The following is a 20,966-nucleotide window of genomic DNA, read 5'->3' as shown; positions in this document are numbered from 1 at the left end:
CAACAGGCAGTATTAAAGCATTTGCCCTTCCATTACCTGATGGGATAATCTCTACCTCTGGTGGTGCTAAATGTAGAATGTGTAACAAGGAAATGTAGAAAGCTTTGGTGTGATGAATTTAATTATAGTAATATAGTCAGTCACTTTTTTGTTGTTCTTTAAAGGTCACGTAAAAACAACTGAATGTGTTACACCAATGAAGCAAATACTGATAATGAGTGCAGATTGCTGTTTCAGCTTTTTTGTAGTTCAATGAGATTCCAGAGATTGGCACTGAGACTACATACCAATTACAGTAATTATAATAATGGTAATAACAACTTCCATTTGGTGACTGCTCCTACAAGTCAGACATCTGGTTGTTCATGTATCATCTCTAATCAACTTACTGTCCTTCAGGGTAGATGTTGTTTTCATCTGCGACTTCCAGAAGTTCAGTAACTTCGCCAAAGTTACAAAATTATTAAAGGTTAATACCAAATTCAAATCTAGGTTACTATACTTAAAAAAAAAAAAGAGAGAGAGAGAGAGCTAATTTCATTTTCTGATGTCCATCATTATATAATCCTTACAGAAGGAGATGAACACATCTGAAGAAGCCTGGACATTTGAAGTAAAAAACTCACTTTTTCAAGGTATTTTTACCACTTATTAGACATGCTATGTCAGGGTAATGGCATACATAAAAATAAGAAATTAAAAAAAGGACGAAGTAAATAAATTAAAGATGCGCTTAAAATATTTGTCTTTTCGGTACTCCTTAAAGTCGCTATCACTATAAACCAATTTGTGGTTAGTACAGTTGGCATTTTGATATAATGAGAGGGCTATATTGAAAGCTCTTTAGACTCATTATACTAACTGGATGATTATGTTCCTCTGATTTGGTGGTATCAAATAAGCCACAATTTCTCATTGCTTGTTTCTTGTGAAGTTGTTTTCAGGTAATTCAAAAGACTGGGGACAAACCAAAATGTGTGTGCTTGGGCAGAAGATAGTAATAAATGGCAAGAATGTTTACAAATCCATCAAAACCATTTGGATAGGAATTTCAGCCCTATAGAAATGTTTGCAAGGCGAACTCTTTAAAACCGCTTGACCTTAGCACAAAATAAGGCCAAATAAAAGGCAGAGAGAGGAAGGAAGGAAGAGGGGAAGAAGTATTGTTTGCAGGGAAAGCTCTGGGCACTGTGAAAACTTTTCACTTTTCTGAAGGAAATGCAGTGCAGCAGATGGTAAGAGTGGAAGTGAGATAAACATAGGAACTGGAAAAGTAAGCAATACATTCTAACAGGTTCTGTATCAAAGATCTGGAGAAGTACAAAGATTAGACAAGGAACTGTTCTGCAACTTGACAGTAGCTGTATCTTACCAAGTCTTACGCACATAGCAGAGATGGAAAGTGGAATTGCCCAGACAGTAGGCTGTGATTATATTTTTCTGACATATAGAGAAAGGAGGGTCTTCTTCAGGATTATTTTTAAAGGTAGAGATTTATCAAAGTGGAAATCTATAGCACCGATGTATAAAACACTTTCTCCCGCCCTGGTCCCCTGCCCCATGTAACAATGGGATTTGATGTTTCTGTTCCAAGAGACACTGTTTTTTGGGTCTTAGATAACCTTTTCTTTCCCCCCCTTTTTTTTTCAATGCAAATTATGGTCCAGGCTAGTTAACTAACACTGAAAATCTGTGTTACTTGTTTCTGGTTATTCAAAAGTGTGAGTGCCTATAAATGACCACGTGTTTATAAAGGCAGAAAGGGAAGTATATCCAGAAGGTTCTTATTTCTTAAAGATACAGTCATCTAGTAAAGGAAGGAAAACACATGGACAGGTGAGATGAGGGAATACATACATAAGGATTGGAGGAAATGTTAGGTTGTGCTGATTAAGGAAGCGGTATATTCGTTTTTCAAGCTTCCCTGTGGAAACACACATCATTCCGGTGTGGAAACTATACACCAACATGGAGCTGACTCATTTAAGCCTGTGTCCCGTGCTCCTATATCCTGACTACTAAAGAGAATACCAAAATACAGTAACTTATAACAAGGAACAATTCTAAAGAAATGTAGAGTGATACTAAAAATAAAAAAGGATAGGGAAAATAAGCTAATATCCTAAGGAAAACTTAATTTAGGAAAGAATGATGTTGTCTTATAATACTGGCAGTTTGTACTGGGAAATTTCTAAAGTGGCCCTAAAAAAATCAGATCATTAGTAAAAGGCATGGATTTTGAAAATGTATGGAAAACACATACCTTATGTTCACACTTACCATCGCCAAAAGTATTTGATCATTTCACCCTTTTAATTTATTTATCAATTGTTTAATTAGTTCAGTGTTCTGAAGCTATGTCCCACTTGCACAGACTCCTCCAAGGCTCTGCACCTAATTTTGTAATTATAACTTTGCATTCTTCTTTTATGGAGGGGCCTCCCAAACTGAATAAGCTTCCGGCCCCAAAAAGCCTGAATTGACCCCTGTTTAGTACCTTCAGTAAATATGGATGATCTCATAGGAGACAGCAATGATCAAGAATGTTGTTTGGCTTTAACCTCCTAATTTTTGGAAAACCTTGAATAATATTCCTAAAATGTCTTGGCATTTACAGTACATATCTGAATCTCAGATCTGTTAATCATTCTAGGATAACCTGCCCCGAGCCTAAAGAGAACATGCATACTCATGAAAGCACAGTGTTAAAAATTAAAGCGGAGAGAGGAAAACATTCTCCCACGTTTCTGGAAAATCTAGAGGATGCTGCTTGTGCTATCTCTGTTTTTCTTGTGTTATCAGTCACCAAGGACCTCTTGCTGGCCCTGAGGGAGGAGGTGCTGTGGGAAGACCTTGTGGTAAAAAGAATTTGAATGGGTCTCGTGAGAACATACTGGTACCATCCCCAGTAGTGAAAGCTGGATATGGATCTGGGCTTGGACAAGACTGATGTAACCTAGAATACATGCCCCCCCCCCACAGGAAAACTTCCTTAGGATTAGATTCAGCTATAAGAACAGCTTCCCACAAGCTGCCGCAGGACTGTCCCACTTGCATCCTATTGTCCAGAACTTAGTCTTAAGAGACGGGCCACCTCACAAAAAGGGAGGCTGGGAAGCATGGTCTGTATTATCACGTGGCCACCTGCCCACCTCTAAATTCTGTTACTATGTAGAGTTTTTAGCTTATGCAAAGGGTGTCATTTTTACTTGTCTCTGCTTGATTATTGGGATAATGGATGACCCAAAGCATTGTGACTGGCAGTCAGTCCATATCCCATGCGTACTTTACCCAATTCAATAACTATTTATTGGAACACCTGCTATATCAGATATTTTGAGACATACTGTGATTACCACGTGAGTAAATGGACAGAAGGGTCTGGCTGTTCTAGAATTATACTGAGGAGGCTGACATTAATAAAATAGTCACACAAGTGGTATAGGGTGATTTGAAAGAGTAAAGAAGTTCAAATGACCTAGAGATTATCATACTAAATGAAGTTAGAGAATGAAAGACAAACATCACATGATGTCACTTAACGTATGAAATCCAATAAAAGTATACAAATGAACTTATTTGCAGAACAGAAACTCACAGATTTTGAAAAAAAACTTACCGTTACCAAAGCAGACAGGTGGAGGGGGGAGAGGGTGGACTGGGGTTGGGATTGGCAATATGCTCATAGAGGTATATGGGATGACTGGCCAGCAAGGACCTGCTGTAGAGCACAGAGAATTCTATCCAGCATTCTGTGATAATCTAAGTGGGAAAAGCATCTGACAGAGAATGGATGTATGTAAGTGTGTGTATATGTATGACTGGATCACTTTGTTGTAGAGCAGAAATTATCACAGCATTGTAAATCAGCTGTATCTCAATAAAACTTTTTCTTTTTTTTGCTTTTTTGGGCCACACCTGCATATGGAAGTTCCCAGGCTAGGGGTTGAATTGGAGCTACAACTGCCAGCTGACACCACAGCCACAGCCAAGGCAATACGGGATCCGAGCCATGTCTGCAACCTACATCACAGTTCATGACAAAGCCAGATCCTTAATCTACTGAGCAAGGCTGGGGATTGAACTCTCATCTTCATGGATCCTAGCTGGGTTGGTTAACAGCTGAGCCACAAAGGGAACTCCCTAAAACTTTTTAAAATGAGAGGAAAAAAAAAGAGAATGTGACACTTGAGTTTCATTCTAATGCTGAGTAAACATTAATTAGGTAAAAAGAAGCCAGGGGCTCCAGGTAGAGGGAACAGTGTGTGACTGCTAGAAACTAGGGAGCAGGCAGAGAGGGCAGTGTGCACTGTGGTGGGAGTTGGCCCAGGAGGGAGGTGTATTGGCCAGAGAAATCAGGAAGGACAGTGATCATGGGGTGAAGGCCAGGAAGTAGTGAGAGGAAGCATAAGAGACAAAGATAAATACTTTGAAAACTGAAGCATTACATGCAAATCTGAGCTTCCCATAAGCCATAGGAGAGAGAAAAAGGAAAGAGTAAGCTATATGTAATCCCAGTGGTCAAATAGTAGGAAAAAAACAAGGTTTATCGGAAGAAATAAATGTTATCCCCTATTTGTGAGCTCTGAGAGTCATTTATCATCATTAGGGTGTTTGAACTAGTGGTGGATAAAGGGCATTCTGATAGGGACCAAAGTCTTTGTTAGCTGCTGTCCCACAATATGCAGTCTCCATTGCCCTTAGCTTTTTAGATGTGTGTCTGGAATAAAGTCTATTTATGATGAGTACATTATTTTGTAGAGATGGAACACTATGGTAAAGAGTGACTGCTGAGGACTTAAATTCTTCAATGGATTGTGAGATGGAGAAGCCTCTTTGGAATGAATCGTTAAAAAGGAAAGAATAAATAATACTAAACAATGCAGTTATGAGGAAAGCAATATTCAAAGATCAATACTTTCTCAAATTGATTGGATCTTTCTGCGTGGACAAGGTTGGATTGTTGGGGAGACAGTTTCGGATGTTGTAAAATTTGGCTTTAGTTTTTGTTGCTGTTGATGATGGTGGTGGTGGCGGTGATTTCCTAAAGGGAAGGCTGGATTTGAAGCTTAAAGACTGAGGTGGGGAAACTGAAGGGCTACTGGATAGCAGAGCAACGGATCTGTGAATAGGTCAATTTCAGTTTAGAGTATTCTCATTTATAGACCATCAGGCATTACTTTGTCTCTTCTTTGGAATAAGAAGTGCCTTCGTTTTGTAGACTCCTCTTTGGAATGGATTATAGTAGTTGCAATGACTTTCTTATTTTTAGTTACAATGAGGTTTTTGTTTTGTTTGTTTTTGAGTTTTGTGGGGAGCAGAGGAAGAGGAAATAAAGATTATTTAAATATAAACTTTGAAATACCTATTTTAGAAATATCTTTTTAAGTAAGATACCCCACATTTGCTTATATATTTGACTCATTGGGAAAAAACAAGGAGGAGTGGAAATTCTTAAATGATACACTGCTGAGAATTTGCCTTATTTTATCTCATGTGGAAATTTCTCTTATGCTCTAAATCTTAAATGAACTTATTAAACTTTGATAAAAATACTTTTTTACCTAGAGGCTAATATTGACATCAGGGATAAATGTTCAGGACTATAGAAAGGATTTATAAATTACTCTTCTTTCTTCCTAACTTATCCATACTTTGAATGTGACTTTTATCTGAAACAGTTACCATAAATGTTACTATTTTCATAGTTTTCCCTTCCTAGCTATAATAAAATACCACAAATTACAGTAGTCACCCCCTGAATATAGAGATTGAGTTTCTTTTCAAAATGACAGATTTAGCCCTGGACCACTCTTATCACATATTTCAGGATTGTTTCCTGATCCAGGGTCTGAAAATTTATCATAAAATAAATATAGATTCTGTTTCGATCTATTTAATTTTTCATATTCTGGGGTATGAAGACGGCCATTATATAAGTTACAAGGAAATCACATGCATTTAAAAAATATTTGTGCACTGAATATAACAATCCAGAACATGGCAAAATCCTCCATTTTCTTAGACATGCATAGTAAGTCAAGGGAGACTTGAGTTAGACATGACTATAGGGAGGCCCAGATAATGAGCCAGTTCTTTTCAAAAGGTTGAAATGTTTAGATTTCTAAGTATTAGCAAAAAGGGGGTACCAATTGCATGTTTTATTTTTTGTCTCTGGAGATATAACTGTGTCTGTAATTTGGCAATGCAGAGTTAATTTAACATGACACCTTTGTTTGGATAACATATAACCAAGCAATTGTTTTAAGCCAAACAATATTGTGAAGCTATTAGGCAAAGCAAACACAAACTGAATCTTAAACTTAAATGTCCTCGCCCTTCAATACAAGCTGCAGTTTTCTGTTTTTGACTGTTACAGTCCTTTAACCAAAGCTATCTTGTCTGATGATAAAACCATAAGTGTATGAAGCTCACACATTTTTCATCTCTTTTATGACCTTATCTTTCATGAGCGGCTTCTGTGAAGGTATCCTAACTATAGGAAGCACCTGGAAAACATATGTGATATCTATTCTCTGATAAGCAGTTGTGAACAAGAAAGTAGATCTGTCACTTCTGAACTGTTCATTGTTAAAAAATACTTTGATGATTTAGCTGATTGCAAAATGCATTATAGGGATGACTAACAGCTACAGTAACACTCGTAGTGAAGAAAGTTCAGTGGTTATATTGTACACGAATTTCTATAAGAGGTTAATATTGATAGGAACTACATGGATTAAAAGAGCAGGATTGAGAAAGGCTGCTTGCTTGCATGACTGCTTTCAAACACTGCTGCTATTTTGTGCTGAAAAAATGACTGTGTCAGAATGTGGCAAATCTTTAATTTCTACAGAAATGTCTAACTTTCAGTGAAAAGAGGTTTGTTTGTGTTTATGAAATTATTTTTGCCTTGCAAGTAGAACCACTGCTTTTACCACCTTGCCAACAATACCCTAATATGGAATTTAAAGATTCTGTTTCGTCTGTTCCAAAGACTATATTCTGGTGCATTTCCCCAAGTCATTTGTGCTTTGTATTATATTACTCAATAACTCTTCAATTTCTTGCTATAGGGCTTTCATTGATTCTGAAAACTAGACTTAGAAAAATGGAAGGGCCCACAAAATATGTATGATATCTTTTAGAAGAGCAACAAAAGAGTTTAATCTTGCAATGGAAAACCATTAACTCCATAGGCATAATTTTAGAAATATTACAGATTTTGTTACTGCTTGACATTTATTTCATTTCACCATTTTATGAATTGGTCTGTGGATATGTATAGTGGTTATCCCATTAAATGTGTTTGTGCTTTGCTAAAAACACACTGAAATTTCTATTTAAAATGTGAATAAAGAATTTAGCAAGTAAATGAATGGATGTCAAATGCATTCCTAGCTCGCTCTTTAATTCTCTTCCTAGCATCCTTCTCTCTTCCTTTCCTCTTCATACCAACAAAGCTTTTGAAGCAATATCTGAACAAACTTGTCATTATTATCTTAGCTATTAATTATTCATGCCATTTTTCATAAGCTACTCTAGAGTGCTGATTTCAAACATATAAGAATCAAAAATGGATAAAAGTAAAAAAAATATATAAGAATGGTCAATTAAGTCATTTCCATTCAGCTCAAGAGGAGGCTGTAGTTGGGTTAATATCAAAATAAAGTTCTATTTATAAATTTTCCATGAGAATAAATATATTGGTAGGAAAGAAGCAAGTCTCTAAAGGGAAAAATACTGTTTCTTAAAAGGAATTTAGAGATTTCATATTTGATTAAATTATTTTTAATCACTTCATTTTTCATTAGTAAAAAAGATTAAGAATGAATTAGGTAAAACATTACCATAAAAATGAGAGCTAGTTTCCTGAGATAAACTTAGATGATGGAAGGGTCTAAAAGTTAAAGAATGTGACATATTTTAGTTATTAAATAGAAGTACTGTGCTGAAAGCAATTAATTAATAAATGTAATGATATTCCAATAGGTTATGTTAAAAAGAATGAAACCAAAATCTAATTTTCTAATGGACAATGAGCAGTGGTTATTGATTAAGCATCTGTATATAGTTTGATTTTACCAAGTTCTGAGTAAATTAGTATACCTAGAAAAATAATGAAGAAACAAGGCCTATAGAGGATGAGAAGAAAGCAGCCATCTGTTCGCATCCTGCTGTCATTGTGGTTTGACATCTGGTGGCCTTTGATTGTAGATCCTATTGGGTTTGGAGTACGGTCTTCAGAGTTGGACTGACGTGGGATCAGTTCTTGGCGCTGCCACATATTAGCAGTGTGCCTGGGGTCTTCTCACATATCTGCCAATTGGTTTACTCTTCTGAAATACAGGGATAATAATGCATGGCAGAGTTGCTGATGTGATGTTCATGAAGCACTTAGCTAGTCCTGAGTGGTGCTCAAGAAATGGCAGCCATATTTATGTTTAATGTATAACCTGAACTTTGTGACAGGATCTCTACTTTATTCATCTTTATGAGTTCAGTATTTGGCACATAACAGGCATTGAGATGAACATAAATTTAATTTTTTTTTTTATCTTTTGTCTTTCTAGATCCGCACCCATGGCATATGGAGGTTCCCAGGCCAGGGGAGGTTCCCAGGCCGTCCTACACCACAGCCACAGCAACACAGGCTCCAAGTCATGTCTTCAACCTACATCACAGCTCAAGGCAACACCGGATCCTTAACTCACTGTGCAAGGCCAGGGATCGAACCCACATCCTCATGGATACTAGTTGGTTTTGTTAACCACTGAGCTACAACGGGAACTCCAACATAAAATTAATTTTGACCCATATTGTCTTCCATGTCCAAGTATATGATGTCATATGATGTTCTTATGCTTCTTGGTCATCTTTCCCTTTTTTGTGTTCTTTATTTAAGAAAACAATTAAATAATCAGCCAAGGACTTTATTCTTCTCTGTCAGGATTTATTTATTTTATGAGATATATATTGCACATTAACCCAGTTTCATAAACAGTTAAAAATAGTTGTAAAATGTAATTTCTCCAGAGCTGTTAATTGTGTACTATTTTTACAGTGCTTCTTTAACTGAATACTCTGCAGTATTTATTTTCAGTAGTTCTAATTATATGTGCTGCATAATGAAACAAATTAGAGAAAAATCATTCCATGAATCAGGATTATCAATACTGAGTATTGCTCCAGATGTTGGCACAAGTTGAAATCTAAGCTCTACAGTTCTGATTTGGCAGTTAAGTGACATTTAATGAAGGTATTTTATTATATGAAATTACTAGTTCAATCAAGCCCTTAATAGTTGAATTATGGTATTTTCATTTTGAGTGATTTACTAAATTTCTGAGTGCATCAAATGTCTGCTGAGATTTGTAGTCATCCTGCCATTTTCTTTTCTTAATAGTTACTGGATGAGAATAATTGTGAGTAAATTTGATCCATGCTGAATGAAGGAAAGGATTCCATTCAGTTAACCATCAGGCAGTAGGAGTATTTCCTGAACTACTTCACATTAGCATCTTAAAACCTTGGATCCTATTCTTGCATCACTGAAATGTCTTAAGTTGCACCAACTTCAAGCTGCCATTTTCCTGCACAAAAGCTTAATTACTATAACCTTTTTATTTGGGGAGATGGTTCTTATTTTTAATCTGAGAATAGTTTTTAACCATGGAGCCTCAGGACAGTAAACTTACAGTTTCATCCAAGATCAGGCCTCCAAAATTTCAGATATTTTATTGGCCCCTTCCAGGAAGCTTCCATGACATCCCGTCTTCATTAAGTGTCCTGTCTATGTGTTCTGTTACATCATAAACTGCTCCCATGAAAGCATTCATCTCATGAGATTGCAGACCATTGGTTTGTCACTGTGCTAATCTATAAATTTTATGAGGGAAGGAACCCTCTTTGTTTTGTATTCTTAGTGCTTAAGGACTCAAACATTGTATTTTAATCAGTTAATAAAATATATCACTTCAGTTCAATAATGACAGACATTTGTAAACCTAACTTCTTTTTAACTTCTGTGTTATGATTATTGTGATTACTCTGTAATATATTCTTCCAAACATACCCATTTCTCACTTTATGTCTTAATACTTTCCCTCCAAATATGTAATTTGCTTCATAAAATATTTTAGAGTACACTTCAGTCTCACAGAAATTGGAGGCAAGAATGTTTGAGACACAAGTTAGAGTGTTGCTATGAATTGAAAAAGGGAGAACTCAAAGACCAAAGGTCTAACAAGGTATGTTCATAGAAACTCAATAAATATATGTTCATTACTGTATTTGTGTCACATGATCATATCAGTCCCCACTGAAGTACCTCTGATGTTTCACACTGTCCTCAGTATGAAAGTTGAACTCTAAAAAAAAATTATCAGGGTCTCCATGGTCAATGTCATTTTATGCTTTTGATCTCTGAATTTCTCTATCTTAGGTGATCTCATTTAGAATTATTCATGAACTACCCTGATTGTTTTGTATCAGTGGTTACCTCTTATATGTATTGCCTATCTCCTTAACTAGATTATATGGTTCTTAAGAGAAAGTATTTCTTTTCTTTCTCATAATTTCATTATACCTTCAAAATTATGCCTCATAAGGGTTAGTTATTAATTGAGTTGCATGGTGAGTGTTTCCAACAGTTAAAATGTAATAGTAAAATTCAGGAAGATTTATTTTTTTGTGTGAACACAGAATGATACAGTTAATATCTGAACATGAAGCTTAACTTCTCCAAGTGTTCTGGCCAGATTTTTACTCTTTGTTCCTGTGCCCTTGAATATGTGATTTGTAATAGCATAGCCTCATGCTTGCTTGTTTATGCATTGCTCTGTGATTAATATTCAGCTATTTCAGGTGTTCATGATTCTCTCTTCAACTGGTGGGGTGGGGAGGGGGTAGGGAGGCAAGAAAAAAATGTTTTAGAAAAATGCTAAACTGACAGGAGACTCAAACCTAACTCTTAACCTTGTGCAAACTGCTGATTCTGGTGGTCTTTATGATGCCTCTCCATGTTCCTCTATAACCCGGCTGTTCTGCTTTTGGAGAAGGGAGATCTACCTAAGCCTGCTTCTGTCTGTCACCCCTGGGATGACTGAGAAGCACTTACTGCTGAAGCATAGGAAGGCTTGGGGGAGATGCCTTACGTAGAAATCAATATTGTAGCTATAAGGCTGTAGATAAGTTACTAACCCTACCTGTGCATCAATTTCCTGATCAGTAAATCTGTCTAATTTGGGTGAGATGATCTCCAGAGTCCTCTCTGGTGCTCACATTCCTATGTTTCAGGATTTATAAGACACAAGAAGAGTACCTGACAGGAGTGGATGCTGTTTAAAAGTTATAGGTTGCGTGCTCTTTACTCTTAACTGTTTAGAAGAGCATTTTCTTCATAAACTCCCCTGCGTTCGTGTGCCCAGAGTTAAACCTCCATTCAGTCTGGAAATGTCAGCAAAAGTCACTCAGCTAAGTGGTAGGTTCTAGTGTGGATTCTGGTCCCTGTGACAAGTAAAGCATTAGTAAAGCCAACTTATATTTCCCTAGATTGGGTCAGGCACCCCTGGTAGCAGTCAAGAAGATTGGATAGTACACTGATATATAAATAACTTTGCATCCGTTGGTGAGAAAGTGTTTAAGTTTCTTACATTTGTATATCAATGGGAAGGTTTCAATTTCATATTACTATGATTTAAATACCTTACTACTTGCTGCTTTTCCTTTCTACTGTAAGGAAATGACATCAGAGACTCAGAGTCTAAATGGACACAGTAGCTTAGACTTCATAGTGCTACCTTTATTTTTGTTGAATCTGTTTTTTTGTTTGTTTGTTTTTTGTTCTTTGGGCCCCACCCAGGGCACCCAAGTCATGTGGACGTTCTTGGGCCAGGGATCGAACCCATGCCACAGTTGCAAACCTGTACCGCAGCTTAGGCAATACTGGATCCTTAACCCACCACACCACAAGGGAGCTTCCTGTTGAATCTGTTTTTATGATTACCTCCTATTTTTGGCATCTGTTGCCAATTTTCATTTATAACAGTGATGAGAATTTTTTTTTTCTAAAATACATTTACATAAGTTATGAAAAGTGAGTTCATTGGCAGAAAATGTTACACAACCTATTGCAGAAGTCCTGGCTGAACAAAAATCATGGAAATAGTATGAGACACTTGGGAATAAATGGAGTCTACAGTAAGGGTGCCAGGAGGAGACTGATGATATGGTCAGTGGGTTTCACCAAAGGGGGTTTGGTAAAGGAGTTTACAAGGTGTGGGCAGGGTTAAGGACACTGAGAAGGGATGGGAAGCCTTCAGGGGCTCACAGCAGTGGGAAGCTGTTAGCACTCCTGGCCTGAAGAGTCATGGGAGGGAATGGTCATGTGGGAACATGGCAGACCACTGCACGGGAGCTCTAACTGTACCACACAGCCATCGCCTACAACTGGAGGCCATCATAAAGGACAGGCTTGGGAGATAAGTACCTCATCCCTCTCCTCCTGCCCTTTGGTCCTCTCATCTGCTCTCAGTGCATCCCATTGCTTGGATCAAAGCAGTAATTAGAGACCAGGGGAGCCCCAGCAACAGAGTCCACAGAAGTCTGCCTCCATGGCTCACAAAGCAGGAAAGAAAGAGAAAGGAGAGTTGATTGGGGCCAGCAGGGAAGGACAAGAGGAGAATAACTAGGTCATGGAAAGCATCAAGCTTTTCCACCAAAGCTTACATTTTTATGATTAATTATGCCAAGATGTTAACTGCATGGTGTTCACTCAGTACTCACATTTAAGCAGGGATGGTATTTGAAATATTTAGCAACAGGTACAGCCTGATCTCTGACCAGTCAGAGTAGATGCCATAAACCTCCTGCTGACTAGGCTGTAATCCTCTCCTTTCTGGGCAAGTGGAGACAGGAGGGGGCCCTCTAGGTGGAGCGGCATAGGGAAAGTTGCACTGAGGGTCACTTGGTTAGTTCAGGGCTTCCTGTATTTCAAAATACGAAGAAGTCATGGAGCCTACTGATGTGTGCAGGCTGAGAATAGCCCCATTGGTGTCTGAGACGTGAGATCAGATCCCTTCCCCTGATCCCATAGTATAGTTGGGTAATGTGTCTGATAATTGAGTGATGCATCTGTGTCCTAGGTGACCTACAAAAACAGAGCACAGAAAATTCAAACTCTTATCTTCCTACTGAGCCTTCATACCTTCCTTACGGTTTTTGGATTTTGTCTTTCACTCCCATTATTTGTGAATTTACTCTCTTTAATGAGTTTTATACTACTTTAAAAAAGGTTCTGTATTTTCCCATATTCATCCTACTATACCTACAATACCTTAGACATGGTAGATGCTCAATAAACATTTCTGGAGAGAATTTCATTGTTGTTCATTCTGATCATCCGGAGAGGAAGAGGTAACTCAGTTTTCAGAGAGCCTTCAATTCCAGAAACAGGGTTTGGTAGTGTTGGGTATGTGTTTTATTCTTTATTACCCACGGATGCCAATGCTCCTCTGTTAAGGAAATTAAGTTTTCAACAGAACTGTCACTGAGTTTCTAGGTTATCTCTTGTTACCTTTATTCTCCTTTTTAAAGTGATTAATTCTGTGAAGTTATATATGGAAATGAATATAAAATGTATGAAGTTTGAAGTTCAAAACTCATATTAACATCACAGTAATGTCCTTTGTAGTAAAAATCATCTCCTGAAAATTTTGTATTTTCTAGGTTGCTTTGGAAGATTTTAAAAATTCAATGTATTTTTTGTATAATAATATAAAATTTTAAGTACTGTCAGAGATTTGGCAATTATATGGAAAATAGTTACTGAGTACTTTAGAAGGCAAACAATTTAATTTTAAAATGTTAGCATTATTGTATTCAAGGTTTAGTTGCCCTGTATTCACTATACATTCTTTTTATTTCTGTCATTACATTTTTTTGTTATTCAATTTCCTGATAATACTTAGCATTTGTAAGTAGGAATTATCTAATATTTTTGTGTGCATTATATTAAAGTTGATTACTTTCCCTTAAAGAAGCACATACTTGGATTTCTCTTGTGTGGCACAGCAGATTAAGGATCTGGTATTGTCACTGCAGCAGCTCGGGTCACTGCTGTGGTGCAGATTTGATCCCTGACCCAGAAACTTCCATATGCCATGGGCGTGTCCAAAAAATTAAAAAATAATAATAATAAAGAGCATATACTTTGTTATTTTATCACTTAAAATGAAGGTACTTAAAATTAAACTTTACTGTTAAAATGTGATTGCATGTTAATGTATTTCTCCTTCTTTGCCCTAACTATACTTTTGCTCAAAATATATTACATTGTTTTTATTTCCTTATGTGAAAATGAAAGCATGAAATTGTGCAAACTAGCTGTACTTATTCAAGAGCAAGTATAGATTTATAGCTTCTTGTGAAGACTTGAATCACTGGCTCATCTTATATGATAATCATTCAATTGTGGCCTTTTCGTATTTATTTTTAACATAAAACAATCAATTTTTAGCAAGCTTAATGCTAGGGAAAAAGAGAAATTTTTTCAAGATAACCTAAATTCAATCCAAAACATAAGTATATCGTTTCCTCTAGTATTTATTTTCTGCGTCATCTTGCCCTTATAAAAATGTAATTTGGAAGTGAGCAACTTATGGTTTTCTGTATTGAAAGCACTACAAAAATTACATACTGCTTTTTCTTAGGTCTAATGTTAATAATTCTGAATAAAATTTTTATGGAAGTGTTTTTTAGTGTTTATTGCAGTTTATTATGACTCATATTGATTTTTATTTTAAAGCCATACTAGTTATCAAAATGATTAATCATAGACCTATGTGAGTATAATGACAATATATGTAACAAATATGTAATCAGACATATGCTAAGGACATACCTTTAGGAGGACATGAAGGTCAAATAGCAGGCTTTAATTATGTCTCTTTCTCTGTGCTGATATTTTCCAGGTGATGATGAAGGAGTCCAGGAGACAGCAGAATCAGATGGGGACACACAGTCAGAGAAACCAGGTCAGCCTGGAGTTGAGACAGACGACTGGGATGGACCAGGTAGGATGAAAAAATGTTAATATTCAACCATCTGTTGCTACTATCAGGAATTCACTGTTTTTCTTACATTTTAATTAAATTATAAAACTCTTACACTCTCACCTCTGATTTTTAAAAGATTGTGTATACATTGGATACATGGGAATCTGAATAAATATCATTATTTAAAGATTTTTATCTTTGATAAATAAGCTATAAAAACCAAAGTGTTTTCTCTCCTTGGAAGTTTTCATCTTTGTTTTCTTTCATACTCACACAAGAATGTAGTCAGTTGAACTTGTTTTTTCTTTGAACAGAAATCTTTTTGCTATATCCACATTCAAATCAGGCATCCTTTTAAAGCTTCAGACAAGTAACAGCACTCCAAAGAAATATTTTCAGTTTAGGCATGTTGTAAGTCAAAGATTGAATCTCACTATGTGTTCAAAGTTTTAGAAAACAACCAATATTTTGGTAATATTTTCATTTTCTTGAATGAAAATTAAACGTTATTTTAAAGACCTTGATATCTAATTATTTCAATAAAAACAAAAACTGTTAAAATACTCCAAAACGGGAACAACATTTTATATAAACATATACAGCTCATGAGAACTCCGTGGATAAAAACCTTTATATTTGGTGCCAACTAATTTACAATTGGTGGTGTATTAATAAATGGGGACTCTTGCAATATTAGGGCTTAAGGATATGAGCGTGTTTCGAAATAGTTTGAGACATAATTTCCAAAGTAGTAACATTTTTCATTAAGAAAGATCCCTATATTTCAATCACACTTTCACCCTTGCATGACTTTGCAAATTGCTCTCTGCTGTGCGTGAAGAAGAGAGGAACTCCACTGGTAATTTTCTGAAACTAGCAGCTGGAAAATATAATGCAAACAAAAATGAAGATACAGTATATCTGATTATTATGATGTCATTTCTAATGTTATTCCTGATGCAAGCAAGTGTTTGTATCCTGTATACTATGGCATAATGTTAGACAAGAGTTTGGATCAAAATATTAAAGTACCGTAACACCACATTTTATGAGTGTGAAAGAAAATGTGGACATCTTCTGGCATTTCCTCCTTATTGCATAATGTTTCTGTCTTAATGTAGAGAAGAAAGTCACTTTGTTAAAAAGAAGAAAGAAAAAAAACCTTTGGAATTTTTTTTTTCCTTGGGAATTACAGTTAATTTGAAAAGAGTGGGTGAACTTGGTGTTGCATGCTTCTTTACTCATGAGATTCACTACACATAGGCTGTTTAGATGAGTTTTTACGTTTAAATGAGATGAGATGGTCTTTCTGATATGGCTACTTGCAAAGGGTACCTTCAGGATTCTCTCAAAGGAGGAAACTTGGAAGCGTCTTGTTTTCCTCTTTGCTGAAATCTGGGATCCAGAGTGGCTCCCAGAGATTTGGGAGTGAGTAAGCAAATTTCAGGGGGTGGTGAATTACTAAACAACCTACTGCACACTCAGTGCTCCCTTTTTCAGGAAGCTTTGCCAGAAATAATCTTGCAAGTTAGTTGAGAGAAAGAAAGACAGAGAGGGAGAGAGAGAGGTACAAGGGTAAAGCATGAGGCTATCATTCAGGATAAGATTTTTCACTTTTGACTTAAATTTAATGTATCTAATTAAATGAACTTTTATTTAGGTGATATCAGTGAAAATGTTTATAATCATTTTCTGCTTCACGTATGAATATGTAAAAACTTTAAAGGAAAAATGTGTGCCACTAAGCAGGTGTGTCTGGAGAAAATTCTTCATTTGTGTATTGTAAAGTCAACAACACTTTTTCCCTACAGGTATTTTGCAGACTAAAGGGGGGTTTATTTTTTGACACCCCCTGATTAATGAAGTTGATTCGTAACAAAAGATTACCTGTTGGATATTTATCTTTTAAGGTAGAATATTTGCTGCTTTCCTTCCATCAGGAGAAAGTGTATAGGACTTTTGCATGAATAGTGATTACGTCAATATTTTTACCTAAGTATTTGTTATTCAAAAAAATTATTGGTGTCTTCTAACGGTATTAAGGAGAGAAAAGTCTCCAGGTTTTAGTGGCATTTTCCAGATATTTTAGAAAATGGCTCTGAATTCTAAAGCTAAACCTTTAGAATTTTGTATTTGCCGCTTACTTGCTGTGGATGATTTTTGGCAAGTTGCTTAACCTCTCTGTGCCTTTATTGCCGTTTGTAAACTGTAGAAAGTAGTATTAACACCCCTTAGGGCTTTTGTGATGATTAAATCCAATCATACATATACAATGCAAATGTTTATTATTATGGCTTTGAAATTGTTGAGTTGAAGCAGAACCTTTAAAAATTATTTTCAGCATATTTAAAAGCCCAGCGGTACGTCTGATAAAACAAGGGTAAACTTTTATAATACTTAGCATCTAGTTTTGAATTTAGCCACAAATTATCAGTTAAGATGTGAGGTAATGAACCAGGTGGGATTTCAAGGTCCAATAACTTTAAGGCCCTCCCAACTGGTCCTGATAATCACCCTAAGATAGTTGTCCGTAAAAATAGAACAGAATCAAAGGACAAGGAAATTATCTAAGGAATTTGAGGCATAGAGCTGACATCACTTAAGATGGATCAGGATTTAGCTTATTTTTAAAGTTTGATTGAAGCTGACTGCACAACTTTCTCAGAGATGGCTCAGTTCAATAATGAATCAACCCCTGTCTGAAATGTTCTATTTTTATCAAATGCAAATTCCCCAGTGCAGGTTTTTTTTTTTTTTTCCTTATTTGTTTTTCATCTAAAACACACATTTAGTAATTACACACACCTTTTGTTAACTCTTATGATTAGGAGGAACCTAAACAATCTTTAGGAAAATTATCTTAATGTTTGCAAACACTCCTATGGTGAAATTCTTTAATGTTTAAATATTTTTAACTCTCATTTGAATAATATTCAAGTTCTTGTGAGTCTTTCACCATATGAATGGAGTGTTAGACCCACACTAAGCTGGTAAAGTTCAGGCCAGTCTTACAGTCACTACTTCATTATTTTAGTCTTTCACACATCTTTTTTCAAGTTTCATTCTTCTCTCTCGCTTTACAAAAAATTATCCTGTCATTACCTTGTGTGGAATCTAATTCATATACTTGTTATACACTATTCTTCCTTTTCATCTGTATTTGCTCTATTTCATTTATATCATTTCTATCTTCTTTTTAGTAAATACCTTTTCTTTTATCATTCTCTCAAGTACTTCAATTTGCAATATCGTATACACTCAATTATTCAATAAATAGCTATTATGCACTAATAAGTGTGAAAGGTGCTGGGGAGAAGTCCAAAGATGTAATATGATGCTGTCCATACTTTCTCTTTTTGATGCCATTTCTCTCCTTTAACCTTCTTTAATTATTCATGTAATGTAGTTAGGCAGGATGCAATAATTAAGCATGTCAACCTAGAAAGTGGAGAATGGTCTAGACTGCAGAAGAAAACGCATACATTTTAGAGCCAGGCAGATCTTTCTTTGAGGAGCAAGATGACAATTTTGACCTTGTGACCTTGGGCATATTAAACAGTCAGCACGTCCGTTTCCTTATCTTTAAAATAGGGAACATAATAAGTAGTTTGAAACATTATTATAAGGATGAAGCTTGAAAGATATGATATATACAAAATATCTAGCACAGAGCTTGGGAGAGTATGGGATTTGCTAGATGTTAATGGCCTTCCCTTATGCTAGGATCTCTCACATTGGCCAATAGTTGGACTGGCCAACAGTGTTTACATCTCTGGCTCTCTCTTTTAAGAAAATCTTTAGAACTTCAATTCATGGCCAAATTTTAGAGTGCTGACTTTGGTATTTATTTAGAAGGAGACTTGGGGGAGAGAATACTGATAAATCATTATAAATTCATCATCTACATCTATGAAATGGATACCTTAAAAGTCGAATCTTACATTGACTTTAAATGCCAAGTCTCTGGCTTTTGTTATTAAAAGCGTAGATTTATTTTCACACTTGGGAATAATGAATAATTTGTTTTCTCTGGTCTCATATTGAATGAATCTACCATAAGGCTTACTGCAGCTGTAATTGGATTTTCCAGTTCTAATAAAGGAACATATCGTGTTACTCAAATTGTACACATGAGTACATGTAGCCCCCTATAATGCGTATTAACACAAATATACAAAGATATAAAATTCTGAGCTTCTTTGACATGGACTTTTCCAGATAATCATATACTTTTATTTAAATCGATCTTGATATTTTCATGTTAAGCATTTGGGCCATTTCAGTGAAAATGAAGTAGAAAATCAGACCACCTTGTATCAAAGTTTTGAAGAATTAATAGAGTAAAATTAGAAATTATTTTTGTGTCATGTATTACAGAACAGAGCAACTTGCTCCTAGGGCAATAAGTGGAAATCTGAGTTACCATCAGAAGTATGTTATTTTGTGATAGTGTAATGCATAGGAAAGATAAAAAATACTTCTTTTGTTTATATAATGGCCTGCCACTTATGAGTTGTATGACTTGGGGTGAGTTACTAACTCTCTAAGGCCTCAGTTTCCTTGTTTATAAAATGGGGCTTGTTTTAATAACTACCTCACTAATAACATTTTCTATGTAAAACATGGAGATCATAGCTGCATAATTGCTTGATAAGTAGATCTTAATATTACTTTTAGTATCATTTCGGCAGTTGTGCCTTAGAAGCCATTATAATGCCTTATGAATGATAAGCCCAGATTGCATAGTGAATTAACTTTGCAAAATGATTTTACTGGGTAAAAATCATCACAGGGTTATATTAACTATGTTCTGCTCAACTAGATTTAAAACACAAATTCAGCTAAATAAATTTAAAAGTGAAAAAAGTAAAATTTTAAGAATAAGTGTCAAGCGTAAAGTCAGCTATGTGTACTTGTTGCATCTGGACTGAAAATTGGTCAAGAAATCTGTGAAGTGGCTTCGTTCCGTTGCTGTTCAACTCTGTGGATCCATACCGATGATCAGGCTAGTTCTGCTCTGTGCCTTAAATTAAACCGAGAGGATGGGGAGTGTTTTGTATGGAATGGCAGCTGGGAGACCACTGTGAGATGGAAGCACGCACTAATGATACAGGGTTTTTTCCCTTTACTAGTCCAAAGAAGGGCTTGGAGATTACAGTGCTGATTTCGTTTCCTTTTTGATTGGGAAAATGTGGTAGATATAAGATCTGGGAAATGCCATTTGAAGTAAATTAACAGAAACCTATGAAACATAGTTAACCATAGATATAGTCTGACAGTAAGAAGAATATTGTGAGAAGCGGAGGAAATCGTAGAATGACTGTGTATTACTCTGACAGTGAATTGGTATTATCTCTGCTATCAGATAATGCAGTTATCATTAATTTTCACATTTGCATTTCAATCTTTGGAAGGAAATGACTCTTGCCGGATGAAGATAAGAGCTCTGTACCGCTATAATGAACCATCATTTTATCCCAACGCTTTGTGTCCATATGAAAATGAGGCGGGGAGAAGTGTGTGTGTGTGTGTGTGTGTGTGTGTGTGAGAGAGAGAGAGTGTGTGTGTGATGTGTGGGGGTTCAGAAAAACATTACAACAAAGTGTCAAAAATTGCTACAGACTTTTGAGCCCCTTAAGAAACAAGAGGGGGTCAAAATAAATCTTCTGTAGTGTAGTTAAGTGGATATCGGATTAAAAGATGAAAGCCTTACCCTTTGTAGTACAGAATGCCACATAAACACAGTGAAAAAGTTCTCTTTATCTTATCCCCTCCCTCCAGTTTGCACTCTGATATAGAATTAGGGCACACATAAACCCAACTGAAAAAAAAAAAAAAAGAAGATAATCTGAAGGCAAAGGACTTGCGATTATTGTTTGGAAAGAAACATCTTTGAGTTATAAAGAACTG

The 20,966-nt window shown here is 35.9% G+C and overlaps 1 protein-coding gene across 3 annotated transcripts in view; it reads left to right on the top strand.

The window, feature by feature from the left end:
• ZFPM2 (zinc finger protein, FOG family member 2) overlaps positions 1-20,966 on the top strand; it is a 482,004-nt gene that overhangs the window by 112,542 nt on the left and 348,496 nt on the right. For 2 of the 3 annotated variants that reach the window (XM_047783432.1, XM_047783429.1), the window contains one exon: positions 14,973-15,074. In XM_047783432.1, coding sequence (XP_047639388.1) covers positions 14,973-15,074 — 102 coding nt within the window. Of the gene's footprint in view, positions 1-574; positions 636-14,972; positions 15,075-20,966 lie in introns of all 3 variants that reach the window. The other variant, XM_047783430.1, reaches the window with a different exon arrangement.

The sequence above is a fragment of the Phacochoerus africanus genome, chromosome 6, assembly GCF_016906955.1.
Source record: "Phacochoerus africanus isolate WHEZ1 chromosome 6, ROS_Pafr_v1, whole genome shotgun sequence".
Lineage (NCBI taxonomy): Eukaryota > Metazoa > Chordata > Mammalia > Artiodactyla > Suidae > Phacochoerus > Phacochoerus africanus.
The sequence above is the reverse complement of the archived record's forward strand: the minus strand, read 5'-3'. Positions and strand labels throughout refer to the sequence as shown.